General features: G+C 53.3%; 1 protein-coding gene across 1 annotated transcript in view; it reads left to right on the forward strand.

Annotated features, from left to right (window-relative positions):
- IGSF21 (immunoglobin superfamily member 21) overlaps positions 1-21,204 on the forward strand; it is a 228,230-nt gene that overhangs the window by 200,863 nt on the left and 6,163 nt on the right. The window contains exons 5-6 of the mRNA XM_053920619.1: positions 14,916-15,031; positions 17,647-18,121. Coding sequence (XP_053776594.1) covers positions 14,916-15,031; positions 17,647-18,121 — 591 coding nt within the window. The remainder of the gene's footprint in view (positions 1-14,915; positions 15,032-17,646; positions 18,122-21,204) is intronic.

The raw sequence follows: 21,204 nt of genomic DNA on the forward strand, positions 1-21,204 counted from the left end.
CCATCAGCCCCCTCCAGAGCCCAGGACGCCTGCTGGGTGGGAAAGGAGCAGCTCCTTCCCCTGTCTGGGAGCCAGAGCAGAGGAGCCTCCTGCTGGGCTTGGACTGATTACCTACCGACCACAGACTCCAGAGAGCCCATGTCAGGAGGGGGTGTGGGCCAGTTAGGATCCCAGCCAGCGCTGCAGACGAGTCCAGGGCACAGAGGGCCAGAGGATGCAAACTGCACTTCCCACCCCAGAAGCCCCAGGACTCTGAGGACCAGGCCTGGGCAAAAGTCTGGGCCACTCCCTGATCAAGCCCTCTTCCCTCCCTCCTCCTCCTTCCCACCCCCTCTGGGTGCCGACAGCAAGTCCCCCAGGTCTGCCATGCTGGAAACGACAGGGTTGGATAGTCGCCACTTGAAGAATTATCCTCTATCCAAGTAGGTTGACCAAAAACACTGTTTACTTCCTTAGAGAGTTGAGGAGTGGTTAAGGGTATGAGCCTTGCATTCAGCCACGAATGTTAAACCCAGTTTGCAACTACTAGCGATAAAAGCAGCAAATGTTTATTGCACATTTACTATACACCAGGCACAGTTCTACAATATTTTGCACCTGTCAACACATTTAATTGTCATAACAACCCCCTAAGGTAGGGTCTGTGGTTACCTTCCCCATTTACAAGTGTGAAAACAGGGATGTTAAAACCGTGCCCAAGGGCACAGGTCCAGTAAGGACAAACCCAGGCAGTGGGCTCCAGAGCCCCTGGGCCTAACCATGGAGCACACTGGAAAGTTGTTTAAGCTCCTGGAGCCTCAGTTTCCCTATTTGCTAAGTGGGAGTGGGTGGGGTTATAGCAACAGCTCCCCTGTTGGCACGTGAGAAGTAGAGGCCTATGTCCCAAGCTCTCAGTGAGCTCATGAAGAGGGTAGCTCTCCTCACTTCTCACCCAAATGATGGCGGGGCCCAGAGCTGCAGGAAGGGACATCTGTCCGGTACTAGATCCCTAAGCCAGGTGGTGGCAGCGCTGGTCTCCCACCCTGGAGGGGATGAGGAAAGAACGGAACCAGCAGCCCTGAGTCCTCCCCACCTCCTCCACAGTCCTGCCATGACTGTTCCTCTCCATGCCTCAGTTTCCGCATCTGGAGCCTGGGGGTAATGGAGTTGCTACTTCACAGAGCTGCTGTGCGGAGTACATAAGATGGCACACAGAGAATGTTGAGAAGGGGACAGAGACAGGAGCCAGCCCAGGGCTCAGGCAGAAGAGGAGGAACATGCCAGGGGGTTCTAGACAGAAGCCACAGGACATGGGGAGCAATTGGAAAGATGGGAGCAGATGTGGGGGACATGGCAGGACCCGGCACAGGACAACCCCCTGAGAAGGTATCAATGAAACCACGTGATCTCACTCAGCAGCGGTGACCCCTGAAAATGGGCCACTGGGGTAGAGGGGCCAGGGCAACTACTCACCAGGCAGAGCTCCCAAGGGGGCAGCTAGACGGGCAGAATGGGCATGAGACAGATGGCTGGGCTTGGCTGCCAGAAGGGGTCACTTGGCAGGCCAGTGACCGAGGCCAGAGTGGCCAGGGTCTTCCATGATGGACGTAACAGCATCTTCCATGCCTGGACCTGGCTAGGGATGTGGAAAAACACTGCCCACACCACCCGCCTGCCTCTCCGTGGGCCCCCAGCTAGCTGAGGTCACCAGCTGAGAGCCAGTGCAGAGAGGGGCCAGACAGATGGGTTGGGGGCTTGGAGGAACACTTTGGAGCTGCCTGGGTCATCTACCAAGGACAGTCACTTCCCAGCTTCAGCCCCAAAGGCCCAAACCTGCTAACTGCCTCCTGGACAGGCTTCTAGAATCCGCCATTCCTCCCTCTCTGAACAGGGCCCTGGGAAGGAGGGGTGCCCTTGACCACAGCCCATGGTGTGCTCTGCAGCAGGCTCCCTGGGCTGCCTCACTGACATCTGCTTAAGGAGGTCAGGGAACAGGCCCAGCCCCCCACAGCCAGGAGTGGGCTGGGATTCAAGCTCAGGTGTACTGGGAGCCTGAGCCCGCAGTTCTCCAGCATACGAGGCTGCCAGAAAGATGGGGGACTTTGTCCAAGTGGGGGGCAATATGGCAGCCAGATGGGCCTGGGCCAGAGACCAGGGATCCTCTCAACAGGCAGCTTGGAATATTTGGGCCACACCATCAGCTGCTCCTCCCAGCCATCTGGGGAGTCAGCAAGATCAGTACCCCCATTTTACAGAAGAGAAAACTGAGTCCGCTAATTAGGAGAAGCATAGAGTATGAACCTGAACGTTCTCCGATTGTTGCTCTCCCTCCTTGGGAACCCGAGGCCCTGAGCTGGGGGTGGAGACCAGGCTTCCAAAGCACATCTGCACACTGGGCGCGGTGTGGGACCTCTCTGACCCCAGGCTGAGGCTGGAGGGAGCAGCCAGCAGCATGCCCTGCTCTGTGCATCGGGTCCCTGGGGCCACAGAGCGGGTGTCGCCAGCCCTTCTCTGAGGAAGACCATTTGCTCATTTATCCTCACACTTACAAGTTCTTGATTTAGCCGATAGTTATCAGCACCTACTACGTGCCTGCTAAGGGGGAAAACCTGAGAGAGAGCCCCTTTAATGTGGGACAGCCAGGACATGCAACATTATTGGTGAATTTTGCAGTTACAGGATGCAAAACATTGCTCCACACATTTTAAATATATGAATTCATTTAATCCTCACACCTCTAGGAGGTGCATACTTCTATTATTCCCATTTTAAGAAATGAGAAAACTGAGGCCCAGAGAGGTTAAGTAACTTGCTCAAGGTCACACAGCAAGTAAGTGGCAAAGCTGGTTTTTAAACCCAGACTGCCTGGCTAAGGAGCTTCTCTATAGCCTCTCATGGAATGGCTGGCTCATCGTGCCCTGCTGAGTCGAACTGTACAGATTCATCTGCCCCCTGGAATTGTCTAGGCAGGTGTCTGCAGCCCCCCAAGACCCTCACCAGCTGCCCAGACCTCTGTGTCTCACAGACCAGGATTCACCTCCGGTCCTGGCATGCCTCCCTCTATCTCCTTCCCACACCCCCCCCGCAGGCTCCGGTCTCCAGAGCCCCGCCACAGCAGGGCCTGCGGGTGCACCGTTAAACCTTGACAAGTGTTACGTCGAGTCTGTGCTATATCCTCTGCGCCACGGGGAGCTGGATTTAGTGTCTCCAGCAGAAGGTGAACGTCCCCTCCCTGGGACGGGGCCCTTAATTACGAGTGATATGTGGCTGTAGAAACTGCAGGGCCTTGGGTCCAGTGATTTAAGAAGCAGGCATGAGGCTGAGGTTACAGGTGTGAACAGAACTTTGCCAGGAGCCGGGGGAGCAGGGAACAGGGCAACTGCGGGAGGCAACGAGTCGGCCCCCAGGAGAGCCCGCTGCCTGTAGGCGCCCTAGCAGAGACCGAGAGCAAAAGCGCACTCCAGCTTGGCTCGGCCCTGTCTCTGCTGCCAGCTACCTCGCTCACTCCTTAGGAGTGACGATCTTAACAACAATTTTACTAACCACGATAACCTTAATACAAAAAGCCAGCTCTGATCAAGTGCTTATTATATGTCAGGCCTTGCACTATGCTCTTGGTGAGCCTTCCCGTGTTTCTTTCTCACGGCAGCTGGTGGGGGAGTGAGTGAGGGTGGTTATGCCTGTTTTACAGAAGAGGACACCGAGGCTCACAGAGATGGAGTCCCTTGCCCAAGATCACATGGCTAGGGAGGACCAAATGCAGAGTCTCAGCTGCTCTCTCTGAGGGCAGATCCCAACCTCTAGGCTCTGGGGACACCAAGAGGGATGTAAGACCAGTGTCTGCCCTGAAGGAGTCCCTGAGAGATGGGGGAGACAGAGAGGGGCACAGGTTCACCGGTTTCCAGGACAGGGAAAATAAGGGCGATGGGGGAGGCCCAGGGTGCAAGCTGAGGGATATGGGAGTTCCCAGGAAGGAGAGTCTCCCCGCAGAGGAGGCATTAGGAAGGCTTCATGGAGGAGGTGGCATAGAGCTGGGCCTTGTAGTCTGGGGGCAGACAGCACAGGAGGTATTTCAGGCAAAAGGAGCCCTGTAGATAGCAGTGTGGGAGCAGCGAAGCATGACAAGGAGGGAGCACTGCTGTGTGGCAGGACCCCAGGGGGACACGGGGGAGGAGTAGGTAATAAGATATAATAATGAGAGCTGACATTTATTCAGTGCTTGCCAGGGGCCAGGCCAGTGTCTAAATCCTTTATACAATGCTCACAAGAACACTACCAGGTAGACATCATGGAGATCCCCACAGGGATTTCCACAGATGAGGAAACAGGCACAGAGAGGGTAAGTTACTTGCCAAGACCACATAGCTAACAGGTGGCAGAGCCAGGACATGGCAGCATGGCTTCCAAGCCCCTGTATGACCAACTGCTGTGCCCAGTCCTGAGGGAGCAGGGGGAGGTGAGGGACACGCCTCAGGGGGAAGGCTCTTCTTCAGGCCCGGCTGCTGCAGGGCCAGGCTGCTCTCTGTCCATTGGGCTTGGCTGCAGGCAGACAGGAAAGGCAAGGCCACAGCATGGCCCTGAGTCCAGTGACATCTGTCAGGGATGCCACAGAAGCCAGGATGGGTCTGCAAAGTCCCTTCAGCTCCCTGGGGTTTGGGCATAGGAGAGAGGGTAGAGTAGATACCGGGCAGCTATGGTCCCAGGCACCCCCGCTCTGCTGCCAGCTGATTGCCCAGAGAAGAGACCCCCAAATTCCTGAGGCTCCCCATGAGGGAGACCCTGAGTCCACTTCTGCTGATCAGTCCCATTGTCTGACAGCTGGTCAGGGGGTCTGCCTCCTTCTAACCTTGAACCCTCCAAACTCCCCACACAGAGCAAGAGACTTGAACTGGAGAAGACTTTAGGAATCCCCCAGGCCAGCACCAGGGAGCCCTCTCCAGAGTGCTAGTAAGTAGAGGAGATGGTAATCTCTCCACCCCTCACCCCCATCCCACCCACTGTGAGCCACCCAGTGGGCCCCGGACTCAGGGTGCAGAGGAGGACCCTCACTGAGCAAACCCACCCCGGCCCCAGTGACCCCTGCAAACAGCATCCCGGCACACACCCACTAGATCTGCCCTGTGCTGGGTCCCGATCGGCAGAGTGAACCGGCGTCCCTAATGTGAGGGGCCAGCAGCCAGAGTGAGTGACGTAAGCAAAGGAACAGTGAGTGACTGTTCCAGGACCAGTGATGGACATCACTGCTCACTGACTTTGTGGCCAAGGGTTACATGGACTGACCGTAGTGGGCCTCCTGCAAAGAGCTTCCCAACCGTGAGCTCAGTTCTTCCTCACAGCAGCCCTGCGAGACAGGTATGGTCGGGTCCCCATTTTACAGACGAGAGAACTGAGGCCAGGATGGGTCTGTCGAGGCATAAGGAAGGAGAGCTCAGAGGCGAGACAGGTGGCCAAGGACCTGGCCCATGGGACCATAGCGAGGCCAGGGCGAGAGGCCACGTGTGCCGGATCTCTGAGAACCCCAAGTCAAGACCCTCCACCCTGGCCAGGAGCTGGATCCCACTGGGGACAAAGCTTGGCTCTGCCTCACCCGGCTCTTGAAAATGATATAATGTGACAAATGTACGACAAATTAAGTTGACTAAAATGTTCCTTGTAGAAACTGGACGACGGGTACAAGTTCAGATAATTATATTATCTGAACTTTTAGATAGGTTGGAAATTTTTCATTGTAAAATGTTGGGGAGAAAAAAAATTGCATAATCTTCCTCCTCCAAAAGTGCCCTTTCCACGGCTTCTCCCCTCTACTCCCTTCTCGTCTCCCGTGGAAATTGCTTTATGAGAAGCAAGCGGCAAGAATGATTTACTTGCCCTTGACTCGGAAATCAATCTTAAAATGCTGATTGGACAGGAAAGACTCCAGCCGCAGAGAGCCCTGGGAAATCTCCTGCTGGAAGGGGGGCTCTGAGCTGGGGGCATGGGTTAGGGGCTCTGTAAGGTCAGCAGGGGTGGCCCCTGCCATGTGCTTCAGCCCTCACAAGCAGCCTGCACGGGACAGGCACACTATGGGTGAGACTCAGAAGACCAGCAGGTGCCTAAGGGACACACTGCCTGTGAACAAAAGGGCAGTGACCTTGGAGCCAAGTGTCTCAGGCCCTGGAAGGGGAAGGTCAGGGGTAAGTCCTGTTCTGGGCTCCAGAACACCAAGGCCCAGTATTTAGGGGGTCAAAGTTCTGCTGAAAGAGACAGAAGTTTTCCAGGGTGGGGGAAGTGGGGGTAGGGTCCACTCAGAGCCTCCAAGCTTCAGCACACTGCTTTTTTTGGGCGGATGAGAGGGGAATATAGAGCAACTCTGAACCTGAACTCGAGCAGGAAGAACTTGAGCTGGGTGTGCTGATCTTGCCAGATCTTGAAAGTTTCTCCACTTGCTAGGACCTCCCCAGGCTTCGGCAGGCTTCCGGAGCCTTCTTTCATCAAACTCCAAGTATGGCACCTGATAAAATCACCCATGTGTGTAATATATACCTCTGGGATGCATTGAGAACATCCCCCAAATAGCCTGCATTGCTGCTATTTAAAACAGATTCATGTCACACCCCATAGATTTCATCTCTGCAGAAATGGCACCTATCTGGGCCTGAACACATTTACTCTATTGCCACATAAACTACAATGATGCGGAAGGGTTGAGGCAGCCTCCTGTGGTGGCCACAAGCAGGCTGCCTCTAGCCAGCAAACCCCAGGGGCAGGTTGGGTCCATGAGGGACTGGCAGCCTAGTAGGCCAATCAGAAAACTGGAAACTTTGAGAACCAGCCAATCGAGGCACTAGCAGAAAGTCACATGGCTGTGGGGGCAGGGCCTTGGGGATTTGAAGTCCTTTGACCCAATCAGTCCTGGATGGAGCTCTACCTGTGGCCCCTCTGCTGAGGCCTGGAGAAGCGCACCGAGGTTTGCCCTCCCTGAGCCTGGCGCTCCAGGTTAGTAATAATTTTCACTGCTGTTTACTGAGCACCTACTATGGACCAAGTCCTCAGGTCATGTAACGCCACCATCGTATCACTAATTTAGAGATGAGCAGACTGCAGCTCGCAGAAGTCAAGGCAATGATTCGCACACTGAACTTGCATTTATTAGGATCTCCTGAAGGGCTTGTTTAAACCCAGGTGGCTGGACCCCACCCCACCTTCCCCTGAGGTTTCTGATTCAGCAGGCCTGGAACGGAGCTCAGAATTTTCATGTCTAACCAGTTCCCAGGGAAGGTTAATGCTGCTGGTTGGGGACCACACTTTGAGAACCACCAGAGCAAAAGCATAGTCTACAAAATAGCACAAGAGCCTCAGTCCAATGCAACACAGAGCCTGCGGCCCAGTCTCCCCACTGCCCCTTCAAACTGTGTGTGCGCACGGGTAGGGTTTTATTTCTTCAGCAGCAGCAACCTGCGTAGGATCCCGCTCTGCCCAGCCTTGCCGATTCACAACCTCCCTCACTGCCCCCCCTCTAGCTCCCGCCCCGCTCCCCCAGAGCAGTCAGCCAGAGCCTCCAGTGGGTTGTTAATTTTTTCTTGCACTGCTGCAAAAGCACAACAGCTGTCAGGGGAGGGACGAGGCAGGTGAGTGGGTGCTCCCAGCCAGCTTCCCGTGGAGTGGGAGGCAGTGGATGCATTATGCCTGAAGCCAGTGGGTTCCCTCGTAGCCCCATGCCCCTCAGAAAGACCCCCACCTCCTGGCAGGGAGGGTCCTGGGCAGCGGCCACCCACCCTGGCCATGACCTAGACCCCAGATTCTCCACCCTCACCACTGCATCAACATGAGCCTTCCCACCACCTTCAGGTTGGAGGGAGCGGTGGGCTCAGCTCAGCAGCTGCCACATAAAGGGTCCCTTGCAGCCCAAATAAGCACAGACGCTGTGTTTATCTCTCCTGTCACTGATGGCAGCTCCGTTTGGGAGCTTTTTGTCAGTTTTTTTTTTTTTCCCTTGGCTGCTGTTACTACTCAGTTCAATATTTAATTTTCCCATAAAGCAAAGAGTTGTGCTTTTTCTCTCCCTCTTTCTTGCTGGAGTCCCACTCTCACTGTGGGATCTGCCTCCTCCAGCTTCTGTTGGGAGAGAGGGGCTTGGGCGGGACACTTGGGCCCCTCCCCTCAACTCCTCCATTTATTCACTCGACAAATATCTGTTGAGAAGCTCTTGTGTATCAGGCCTTGGGACGGGACCATGGACGAAAAGAGTTTCTGGCCTCGTGGTGCTTCCATTCGAGGGCGGGATATCGGAGAGAAAGACACGTATGCAAACCGGTGCATGAAATAATGATGCATTCAGTGTGATGACCTCTGTGAAGAAATAACCAAGTGCTGAGACAGACAGTAACAGGGGGACCTAGCTTAGATTGCGGGGGGACCCAGCCCTGCAAAAAGCTGAGTGAAGGACTTCAGGCAGAAGAAGCAACAGATGCAAAGGCCCTGAGGTTGGAACAACCTTAGGGTGTTCATGGCCCCCCCAAAAATCTCAGTGTGTTTGCAGCATGGTCAAGTGGGGAGAATCAAAACAAAGCTAGTTACGGGGGCAGGCCCCCAGCACGTCAGAGTCTTGTGGGATTCCCTCCGCAAACAGGTTGTGCACTTGTCTGTGCTGGGAAAAATGAAGGAAGAAAGGAAACAAACAGGAATTCAGTTGAATTCCTGTGTGGCAGGCCTGCACTAACTCTGAGGTTAGATTGAAGGGCAAAGCTCCAGCCTTCAGGGAGCACACAAGGTAGTGGAGAAATAGGCATGGATCCAGGACAGAGTGACAAGCACCTGTGAGTATGACAAGAGCAGGATGCTCCCAGAACCAGAGGATAAGCCCTAATGGAGCCTGGCTGGAAGTCCTGGAAGACTGCCTGGAGGAGGCAACACCCAAGGCTAGCCCTAAAGGAAGTGGTGGGGTTAACTAGCAGAAGGACTCATATGTGATTGGCACAGAGAAGGTGAGTAAGGTGAGGAAGGAAGCTTGGGCAGCTCAGTGTGACTGCAGCAGAGAAGGCTTCCTGGAGGAGGTGCTCCTCTGAGCAGTATCTTAAAGAAGCAGAGAGAGACTGAAAGAGAGGGTGGGAAAGAAACACTGAGATGTGGAGACCAAAAAAAAAAGGAAAAAAGAAACAAATTAACACAGGGAACGTGGAGGTACATTTATATTCATTGACACTTTTATATTAAGAGGGTGGTTTTCTTCTTTCTTTTTTGAAGTATAGTGTAATGACTAGGAGCTGATTGAAAAGGAAGGCAGTCAATAGAGCAGGCACGCTGAGAGGAAAGAATGGATTTTTGCAAATAATATAATTTTGAACTTGTCTTTCTCCTTCCTCTCCCCTCCCCCAAATCTAATTGATTACCGCCCCATGATAAATGGCACCCAGAGCAGAAGTGTGCTAAGAGCCGCCATAGAGTGGTGCTCAGGGAACAGGGCCGATCCTCCCGTCCTTCAGACGGGGCCGTTCCAGGGAGAGAATAAGCCTCCCCCAACGTCCCTCTAAGCCAAGGGGTGGGTGTGGGCGATTGAACAGGCAATATAAAGAATCCGTTTCTGTCGGCGCAGCACTTTCCGGTCCGTATAAAAGGCTTATGTCCATTTCCCCATTTGCTTCGCCTCTCAAAAATTCTAGAAGCTGAAAGGTTGGCGGGCTACGTTTTATGGAACCCATTTTACAGTTGAGAAGACTGTCACCTGAGGGAGGGGTCCACTGATTTGCCCAAGTTCCCACCAGAGATTGGTGGCAAAGGCTGGGCTGGGACGGGGTGAACCTCATGGTAGGAGGAGCATTTAACTCTAGTAGATACACTTGTGGATGGGCATGGGGCAGCCTTCTCTTTCCAAGAATGCCAGGGGCTGTGCAAGAGCAGGCCTGTGTTCCCAAGTCGCAAAGGCTGTGGGGTGATTCGTTGAGCAGAGAGCCATCATTTTATCTCCAAAGTGAGTTACGATGACCGAAGCGAAGTTCTGCTTTCAAGAAAAAGGCAGGCGACATGTCAGAGTTAATTTCATAAAGCTAATCACCCGACCCTCACGTCGCTGTTTCCATCTTAACCGTGGAGTGTGACAAACCAGCTCCCGCCTCCCCTGACGGCCGTGGAGCAGACACGACCGAGGTCAGCTGTGATGCACAGCTGTGGCAATGCAAAGCCACGCTCCCTTTCCTGTACTTGACAAAATCAAAGCAACTTCCAGCAGCATTCCTCTCTGCTGAAGGCCAAAGACAAAAATAAACTGGGAAGTCCACTGGCTTGATTTGGGGCCAGGTCGATGGCTGTGACCTCTGTTTGACCTTGATGGCGGACTTGCAGAACAGGGCGGGGCAGGGGCTCTTCCTACTGCCCAGGATGTACCCAGGAGTGGTAGGTAAATCCTGAAGCTCTGCCCAGTGTAGGTTCTTCCTGCTATTATGATGGAGAACTACTGTTTGTCCCCTCCCTAAGCCACACGTGGCAGCCTGCTCGGTGTCTCTTGACCTGAGAAGGGTCGTCTCAGGCACGCACGCCCGCGAGAGCCTTATTCTAGCACAGGCATGTCTGAAGGCACAATCTCAAAGTCCGCGGGAGTGAGGCACTAAGAGAGGATGTGTTGGACACTGTCACAGAAGAAGAGGGGAGAGATCAGTGAGCCCGGGCTCGCGCTTGATGATGCTTTGCCATTCTGTGCCACCCAGATCACAGCCACATGGCTCTGCTTTATACTGCTCATTCCAGAGCCCGACTTTGAACGTAGGATTGTTCTGGTCCGAGAAGTCACTTTATGCCTGGGCCTGCAGCTGGCCATCTTCCTGTGACTGGACGCTGCTCCCACGGCCATGGAATCTATCTCAGGATGGGCACATAAGGGGACTGCTCACTTTGACCTTGGTCAGAAATTGTAACAGGGGTGGGATGGAGGTGAGAATGGCGATGGGCTTGGGATTGGGGAAGGGGTAGAGACAGAAATAAGGACTGAGTTAAGGTGGGGATAGAGTTGGGGGTAGGGATAGGGATGGGGAAGGGAGTGGAAGTGGGGGTAGGACTGGAAGTGGGGGTGTTGGGGATGGAGGTGAGGATGACAGAAAAGATGGAAGTGAGGATGGAAGAAAGATAGAGATGTGGATGGGGGTGAGGATGGAGGTGGAGAAGAAACAGAGAGGAGGTGGAATGGAGGTGAGGATGGAAGTGAGGATGGAGGTGAGGAAGGAGGACAGGATAGAGGTGGAGAAAGAAACAGAGAGGAGATGGAATGGAGGTGAGGAGGGAGGTGGGGGTGGGAAGTGGTTGGGACTACTAGGAGTGAAGGAAGGTTGTAGACGACAAGTCTATGAAACAGTGGGTTGTGGGAGAAAGGACGCTGTTCACAATCAAAGGAAGGTAAAGAAAGGAGGAAGGAGAGAGGGTGACCGTGATGTGTGGGGTGAAGCATCCGTCAACAGCCAGGGACTCCCGGGTGTAGGCAGCTCCCCGACTGTCTGCGCTTAGAGCCCTGCAGCAGGTGAGATGGCAGAGTAACATTTTTCTAGGACACAGTGGCTGAGGACCACATTGACGGGGAGAGTGTGGGAAGCCTGGGCTGTCCACGCTGATATTAGCAGCTCTGCTGCGTCGTCGCCCGTACGACTGAAATCTGTTATTGTCTTAGGAGCTTGATTAACGGTACATATTGCTAACACCTGCTCAGCAATATAACGAGGGACAGGAACACAGCTCCCAATCAGGGCCTGTGTGGGTGGCGTGCGTGACTTGGGTGCAGATCTACAGAATGGGGACGTGTGCACGTGAGGATGCATGTGTGCGTGTTGGGGGGCACCCGTGCCGTGCCAGGAACCCCAGCCTGCATTTGCAAAGCCTGGGGTGCCCATGCAGGCTCTGCCATTGACTCACCGTGTGACCACAGGCAAACCTCTCCCTCTCTCTGACCCCAGTTGCTTACCTGTAAATGGAAGTTCTAATCCAGTGCTGGGCAAGAGGAATATAAGGCAAGGTGCGTATGTTATTGTAAGTTTTCCAATAACCACGTTGAGAAAAGTTTTTAAAGGTAAAAGTACTATAACATATTTATTAAGTTCAATATAGCCCAAATGTTATTTCAACATGTAACCAATATAAAATATTAATACTATTCTTTAATAACATTCTTTTTACAATTGTCTTCAAAATTCAGAGTATATTGTATACTTACAGCACATATGAACTTGCGAAAAAGCCACATTTTGAGTGCTCAGCAGCCACATGGGGTTAGTGATGACTGTATATTGACCTGTGCCAGTCCAGGGCATTTTCTGGGCTCCTCGTTGGACTGTGAGTGCCCCAAGGGCAGAGACCACGTTTTATTCTCCCAGCCAGTAGCAAGGATCCTCAGAGAAAGAATGTTAGTAATATTGCTAATAGATGCAGCTGACATGCATCGGGTGCACTTTTAAAACACTTTGAGGTCCTACATCATTGATTCCTCACAAGTAACCTGTAATTTCATTTTGCAATAAGGAAATTGAGGTTCAGAGGTTAAATAACATACTCAGGGTCACACGCCCAGTAGTGGTACAGCTGGTCTTTGAACCCTGGGTGGTTGAATTTAGAGCCCACACTCTTAACCATTGTCCTAGACTCCCTTCCTCTCTTAGAGATACAAATAGTACTAGTTAAAATTGCTAAACTGTATCAGAGGCTCCCAAGGTATCAAGCGTCTTGTAAACATCAAGGAGCATGTCTCATGTACTCCTCAAAGCAATCCTATAAGGAAGGTTCTAGGTGCCTACTTCCTGTCTGCTCAGTGAAGGTAAGGAAGCTTGAATGAGTGATTTTGAAGGTGCCCCCTGCCCAGGTCTCAGCCTCCAGGACTCTTGGAGGGTGCACAAATGCCACCGCGAGCTCTGCCAGACCTTTGTGCTAAACTCTAACTGGCTCGGTCCTTGATCTTCGGGGCAAAGGAGGTAAGGAAAGCCTCCCTGGGGCAGTTCTCAAGGGATCTGGATTTCCAGTATCCGTGGAAGCAGAGACGTGCCAGGGGAAGGAGTGTTCCCGGTGGCTAAAGTGTGTAGTTAGGGCTCAGGTGCCCACAGGTATGAGCTCCTTCCTTCTCTCCAAAGATCTAGAAGGCAGAGCTTCACATCCAAGGTTAGGCTCCGGAGCTGGGGCGCTTGGCTTGAAATCCTGACTCCTTCCATGAACCCAGGCAAGCTGCTTCACCTCTTAAGTCTCCTCATTTGTAAAGCGGGAGTACATAAACCCACGCATAGACTAATAGCGAGGATTACGTGAATTAACACAGGTGAGGGCTTGGAACGGCTTCTGGCTCCTAAATGTGAGCCGTTGTTGGTTCTTGCGGTAACATCCCAGTTCTCAGTTGAATTTCACAGAAGCTTGATTGTAGAATCTGCAACTTCTGGGTAATTGAAATGTTCTGGTATATTTCCCCCCCTCAGAATTCCTACCTCACTTACCATCTGTCTCATCCCATCTTACACTTAATTACAATTCTCTGACTATTGTTCTCCCTTCGCTTCCTGTGTGCTTCCCCCGCTGACAGCCCATGGTGGCTGCCTGGATGAATGAATGATTCCTACCTGGCTCCGTTTCCCAAGACCTTAAAATAGAGTTGCCAGGCGGCGGCCGCCCTTGCCAGACGGTGAGCCTCTCGTGGCGGTGTCTGTGTCATCACGGGGTGCCTACTGTGAGCACCTGGCACCATGCCCCACACCTAGTAGGTGTCAGGAAATGTTTGTCGAGTTTAATTAAACTTAACCGGGGTGAAAATCTCGTGCCAGAAGGAAAAGCCCACCCCTCTTCGTTTTCTCTGCTTCCCTCAGTGCTCAGGACCCGGGGCCGGATAAGCCAGAACGGACAGCTTTTCCCAAGTGCAGTTCTAAGATTCTGGCTTTTGTGCTGCTGATAACAACGGGGCTTAGCAAATAATCAGAAGCATCATAAGAATAGGGAATTCCTGCTATGCGCTGAGCCTTTTCATATTAGCTGGCTGGTTCTTCAACTATGTCTGCCAAGTAGGACTCCCGTTTCAGGAAGTGGGTGCTGAGGCTCACGGTTTGGTAACTAGCCCAAGGACATGGAGGCGGTGGTGACTTAGCTGGGACAGGGACCCAGGCGTGCCTGGTGGCTCCACGTGGGCCCGTTCCAGTACCACACGGTGCCTGGAGCACGGCTTTGGCAAAGTAGCCAGTGGCGCCTGGTGAGCAGAGCAGAGCAGAGAGGTGAGCTGGTGGGGCAGGGCCATCCATGGTCAGCGGCTTCCAGCATAAAAGGAAGGTGGGAAGCCTCCTGTCAAAGTCACGGACTCCCTCCTACTGCCCTCACCGCAGTCTAAGCTCTCCATCTCCCTGGCCTCTGTTCTGTTCCCAGTCTCTCAAAATGCAACTCAGGTCAGGCCACTGCTCTGCCTCAAAACCTTCCATGGCTCCCTTCTGCTCTCAGGACAAAGAAGGAAAACTCAGAACAGCCAGCGGAAGGCTCGTGACCCTGTCCGTCTCTGGGGGCTGGGGCAGGGGAGGGGCAAACAAGCGAAGAAAGCCCCGATTTGCAGCTGCGGCTGATGTCCGCGCCTAGTGTGGCCCGTGGCCCATATCCAGCTAGCAGCCACTTGACAACGGGTCTCGAACTTCCTGAAAACGCCACAGTAGGCTCTCTGAGCCCATGGGAACCTGAACCTGGGGGTGAGGGGCGACCCACCCCCAGCCGCCCTGTTCAGTGCTCTGCTCATGGGCCCAGCCCCACTGGGCACCAGGTTCCCCTGTGTCCCATCCCTCTGTGTACACCCAGCTGGGATGGCATTCTCACTGTGGCTGATGGCATTGGCACCCTCTGGGGTTGGGCAGCATTTGCCCCCACCCCCGCCCAGCACTCAGTCTGGGGCCTGGCCCATCTGAGGTACGCAGTGAATTCTTCCTGACTCTTCCAGTTAAGCCTTGTTCTTTTTGTGCTTCCCTTTTGGGTAGCCCCTCCTACATCCATCGAAGTGGTAGCTGCGGACACACCGGCCCCCTTCAGCCGCTACCAAGCCCAGAACTTCACGCTGGTCTGCATCGTGTCGGGAGGGAAGCCAGCGCCCACGGTGAGTACCCCTGGAGCGCCTGGCCCTGGCCCTGTCAGTGCCTGCAGGGTGACCCTCCCGTGGGGCTTGTTCGGGTACATAATCCCGGTAACCACTCTGCATAATGAAGGAAAGAGGGCACGGTCTGCAAAGTTAACTGCCCCACCTGCCTGGGCGGACGCTGTCCACACGGCTGACCTGTCCAGGCAGCCATGTGTCTCTCTTGCTCCCCATCTCCCAGCACTAAGAACTCCCACATCTGCTGGCCCCTGGCATCCTAGTGGGAGTGGTCTTTAGGGGAGCCCAGCATCATGCTCACCCCACCCTAGTGACTGAACAGGGTACAGACACATGAACCCAGGGAGGGGAAGGGACATCTCCAGAGTCACCCACGGTATTCATGACAGAGCTGGGACTCAAGTTCATGTCCTCCAGCTTCAAGTCCAATGTGAAGGAAAGAAGGATGGAAGCAAAGAATGGAAGAGAAGGAATCCCTGTTTTGGTTAATGCCTTATTACACCTAGGTGCTCCGAGGTCTCTCTGCCCAGCACCTGAGCTATGGTCACGGCCACGGCAGGGACAGAGGTGACAGCGTCTGCTGAGAGTAGGGTTCCAGCCCGGCCTGCCACACACACTGAATAACCCTGAGCAGGAAGATCTCCCCTCTGCTCCCCATTTCTGTAAGGAGGTTTAGTGGGTGGATGCTATTAAAGGTTTTCAGGGTTTTAAGTAGCAATAGGACCATTTGGTCTGCATGAAATACACAGAAGCCCCATGTATTTAAATGTTGCTAAAACAGTGAAAAGCGAGGGAAGGGCGGGTTGCCTATGCTGATCCCTGAGGCACCTCTGTGGAGCCCTTGGGGTTCCATGTGGAGATGCTACGGGCCGCAGGCTCCCAAGGCCCTCCCAGCATTGACATTTAGGTGTCGACCCTGAGAGTTTCTCACCTTACTAGGGCCAGTGAGGGAGGGACAGGTAGGGTTCAAGTTCAAGGAGGGGAAGGCTAGGCATTCCAGACCCTGATTGTCTCACAGGCATGTTCCAGTGGGGTGACCCAGGGACCCAGCCAGCCTCCCCCCAGCTGCCCAGGACAGGGCAATAAACACATGCAGAAAGACTCAAGATGGGGCAGTGGGCAGGCGGCACAGGTGAGGCGGGGAATAGGTGTTTGGAGACTCACCTTTGGTGAGGCCCATTTTCCCCACCTGCACCTACGTTCCCAAGGCGAGAAATGAACAGGCACCTTCAACGCCAGCACGGGTGAGAGCAGGGCGTAGACCCAGGTTCTCTCCTTTGGAGCCCATTCAGAGGTCTGGACCCCGAAAATCAAGCAAGCTGTCCTTTTTCCCTAAAGAAAAGCTTTTCTAAAGGGGCCCAAAGAAAGTTTCCTCTCAGCCCTGGGGCTGCAGGGAAAACCCCTCCCCCACCTGCCTGCTTCTGCCATTCAAGACAGGGCACTAAATATTCAAATATACACAGGAAAAGACATATATATATGAAGACATATATAAAAAATATATATATGTGTGTGTATGTGTACCAAGATAAAAAGACAGCAAATTAAATACATATATATGTATATACATATATACATACAAATATATATATCTTCATATATATATGATCCTCATCTCCCCACATTCCAGGCATCTTACATTTGCCTGGAAGGTCAGAACTTGAAAAAATTCTTTGATATAAATTACAAATATGCTTTTGAAGCACTTTTCAAAAAAAAAAAAAAAGGAAAAGAAAAAACCAAAGCAGGCTATGGCTATTATGTGCATAAGAGATTTTTCGTTGGAGCTATAAACTCTGACAGATTCTCTGCACTGCTCATTTCATTTACTGCCCACCCCCCAGCACCAATCCCCCCGCTCTGTTACCTCGCCCTCCTCCCTCCCCAACCTGCGCCAGCATCCTAAGAGCTGCTTCCTGCCCTCTGCTCTCCCCATCTTCCATCTATTTATTTATCTGATTTATTAAAAATACACCCAATCCCCACAGGCCTCTGGGCACCTGTACCAAAATAAAAAGACAGCAAATTAAATTAAATGCCGCCTCTCAAAACTTCAATTGCTCACTAGCAGAGAAAGCAAGAAGATGATGCTCTCGCCTCATCCCCCCACACCTAGCTTCCTCCCACACACGCACCTGTTTCTTGCCTTGTCTCCAGAACCTTCAAAGCGACCTCACATGCAGGGATCCTTTCCTCATTCTTCTGATGCCTCACTTAACCTCAGCCCCGCTCTACTTTCTCATCCATTTGTTCTTCCCGGTGGGCATGGACCACCCTTGGAGCCCAGGTGGCCACCAGGTTGGGTCCTGGGCCCTTCTATCTGCTCATTGGTTCTAGGCATCCCACAGCCCCATGAAGCATGTGCTTGTATTCACCTGTACAAGTAAGGAAACTGAGGTGCAAAGCCCCTGCCACCAGGGTCTGCATGTCCTCACTAAACTGTGCCACCTCAGTCTTGGGGTGCTAGAGGGAAATGAATAAGGAGGTCCATCAGGAAGGCTACCAGGAAAAGGAGGCTCCAGAAGCACAGCCTTCTGTGGCCATATCCTCTGAGAGCCCATTGGGAGGTCTAGGTCATTGGCACAAAATCTTTTCCCATACCCTCCTTGTGATTCCAGGTTTATTTCAAAAGAGATGGGGAACCAATTGACGCAGTGCCCCTGTCCGAGCCACCAGTTGCAAGCTCTGGCCCCCTCCAGGACAGCAGGCCCTTCCGCAGCCTCCTGCACCGTGACCTGGACGACACCAAGGTGCAGAGGTCACTGTCCCTGATGGACACTGAGAACCAGGGTGGGCATCCCTACACCGAGCGGCCATCCCATGGCCTGACCCCGGACCCCAGCATCTTCCTCCAGCCGACCACTGAGAACATCCCAGAGACAGTGGTGAGCCGAGAGTTCCCCCGCTGGGTCCACAGCTCCGAACCTGTCTACTTCCTGCGCCACAGCCACACCCCGGGCAGTGACGGCACTGTGGAGGTGCGCGCCCTTCTCACCTGGACACTGAACCCGCAGATCGACAACGAAGCCCTCTTCAGCTGTGAGGTCAAGCACCCAGCACTGTCGATGCCCATGCAGGCAGAGGTCACGCTGGGTAAGGTTGGGGTCCGCCCTTCTGTAGGCCCCTGCAGAGCTGGGGTGGGGGAAGGCTTGGAATAAGGGCCCAGGCTGCTGGCCGTCGTGGAGATAGGGAGGACGGGGAGAAAACTGGAGTCAGGGGCAGGCACACAGGTAACAGTCTGGGTTCTTTTTTTTTTTTTTTACCCTCACCCAAGAATATATTTATTGATTTTGGAGAGAGAGAGAGAGAGAGAGACATTGATGTGAGAGAGGAACATTGATTGCTTGCCTCCTGTATGTACCCCGACCAGGGATCGAACCTGAAAACTTTGGTATACAGGAAGATGCTCCAACCAACTGAACCACCCAGCAAGGGCAGAATCTGGGTTCTTAAGCAGGTTTGCTGAGCTGGATAGGAGGACATGGGAGATTCTAGTGAGGGAGGGAGAGTTTGCTGGATAGGGTCAGGAACACAAGAGGTCGCAAGAGTTTGGTCCATCAGGATCAAGCATATGGATCAGTCCTGACCAGCGTGGCTAAGTGGGTTGAGCATCAGCCTGTGAACCAAAAGGTCGCCAGTTTGATTCCCAGTCAGGGCACATGCCTGGGTTGCAGGCTGGATCCCCATCTGGGAGTGTGCGAGGGGCAACTGATCAATATTTCTCTTGCACAACAATCTGTCTTCCTCCCTTCCCCTCTCTCTAAAAATAAATGAAATCTTTAAAGAAAAGAATATGGATCGGCGTGAGAAAACATAGAAGGTTTTCAAGGTTGTAAATAAACACAGAAAACATAGGGAGGCTTGCTGGAAGCATGAAGAACACAGTTTGGACTCTTTGGGGGTGGGGGGTATTGCTGAGTCAGGTCACAGAAAGGTCCAGGAAGGTTTTGATCCATCACAGTCAGGAACACAGGAGGTGACAAAGAGGTTTTCTGTATGAGATGAAAGACCCATGAGCCCAGGGGACGGTTACTAAGAAAGGGTCACTGACATAGCAGGTTGGAGGCCCGCTGGATCCGGGTCAGGAAGCTTTGCCAGGTTGGGGTCAGGAACACAAAAGACACAGGAGGGCACCACTCTGGCTTACACTTTTAAGTACGATGACAACCCTGTCATCTGTGGGGATGTGGGAGGTGGGCACAACCAGGAAACTGGACACCCCAGGCCAACTCAGCCTGAGAACCTGCTTCCTCTTCCCACAAAGCACCAGCTCGGGGCATCCCCGAGCAGGTCCCTAAGATCTGACTCCTTCCCCCTTACACGTCTCCTCCCAGCTGGGTCAAGGCAGGGAGAGGGCACATGTGGAATCTTCTCTAGCAGAAATACAAGAGCCCCTTTGAATCAGCTTTTGTATTGACTGAGGGGCTGGGCCAGGGAGGTAGGCACACCTCCTGTCTGTACTGGTTCTCTGCTTGAAACCCTTTGGACCTTGACCTATAGCACCCGGAAGCTCTTCCTGGAGCCCAGAATGCCTGGACTTGTCCTCTGCATCTCCTGCGGTGATGGGCGCTGCATGGGGCCCTCCCAGCCCCTAACCCTCGTGACCGAGGACAGATAGCAATGACTGACGAGGGTGGGGACTTCAGCTTAGGCCAAGGGATCCAAAAGTCTTCTGTTTCCCTCTGGTTCACCAGAAAACCCAGCACCGACTGTGCACCAGACACCAAGGGATTTCATGGACATTTCGCATGTACTATGTGCCAGGAACATTTGCAAGGCTTATCTCATTTATTCCTCACAAGGAGAAACTCACCGTGCAGTCCCATTTTATGGATGAGCAAAACTGAGTCTTGGGTTGGTGGAGCCCCTGAGTCACCAACCTGTAAAAAGCAGAGCTGGGATTTCAAGCCAATTCTATGGTACCTTCTTCCCTCCCTGCAATGCCAACCACTGAACACACCAGCCCCAGAGCAGACATCCTTGGCTGGCTATGGGGTTATTTCCCTTAAGAACCATTAAATGGCCCTTTGATTTCCACAGGCCATCTGCCCAGACAGAAAGTAATAACTAGGGCTAACATTCACTGAACACCTACTACAGACCACAGACTGTTGCTTGTCTCATATTAACTCAATCGTAATGCAATCATCCAATTGGTAATCCTCACGATAACTGAACGTGGTAGTGTTATTATCCCGTGTCACAGAGGAGGTAACTGAGCACCAGGGCGGTTAAATAAGGGAAGGTAAGTAGGAGAGGATTCCAAGGCAGACAGTGTGACTTGTCACTGTGCTTCCACATGGCAGCCATTTGTCACGAGCTCCTACCCCACCCCCACCCCCGGGTACCATTTGCTCATCATTCCATAGAGACGCCATGAGCACCCGCTATGGCCAGGCCCTGTGCCAGGTGCTGCGACTTCTCAACCCAGAGCCGGCCCTCCCACCTCCTTCCACCCCTCTCTCTGGATCCTCCGGCCTTCCCATGCTCCTTCCATCCCATCTTCAAGATACAACCTGCTCTTAGGCAGGGAGTAGCCTCAACCCTTCATCAGGCTGCTTCACCCATGAAAGCCACCACCTGCCTCTCTCGGCCAAGCACAGGCTTCCCACAGATGGCTCCCTGCCCTACCCGAACCGAGAATGAGAAAAACGAGACCAGACAAGGACTCAAAGCAGCTGGGAGATGAGCTTCAGCTTGCATCTTTGGAAACAGAGAGGGTGCTGCCAGAGGCCTGTTGCACCCCTTCCCATGCCCACCCCAAGGCAGCGGGACATATGTGTGCACAGCAGGGAAGGGGGAGAGGGAGACGTAGCGGGGCCACCAAGGTGAAGAGGCCAAACTGGGTGGGTGAGTAAGAGCCCCCCAGGCTGGCTCCCAGTCCTACCTCGGCTGCTGTCAGTTGGTGAGATCTCAGGCTTCTTAGGTCTCTGATCCTCAGTTTTCTGACCTATTGAATGGGGGGAAACCATAGTGACCTCATACATGTTTGGAGCATGTGCTAGGAGCCAGGCTCCACATCCGATGCGTTCTCCTTGCAACTGGGCAGTGACCCCATGAAGCCGTGAGAGATGCTACCACTGTTCCCATTTTTAAAATGAGGGGACGCGGGCTTCAAGGAATTCTCCTTAGGTCACCCAGCCAGGTCAGTCTGCTCCCAGAGCCCATGAGTTGTA

The sequence above is a fragment of the Desmodus rotundus genome, chromosome 3, assembly GCF_022682495.2.
Source record: "Desmodus rotundus isolate HL8 chromosome 3, HLdesRot8A.1, whole genome shotgun sequence".
Classification (NCBI taxonomy): Eukaryota; Metazoa; Chordata; class Mammalia; order Chiroptera; family Phyllostomidae; genus Desmodus; species Desmodus rotundus.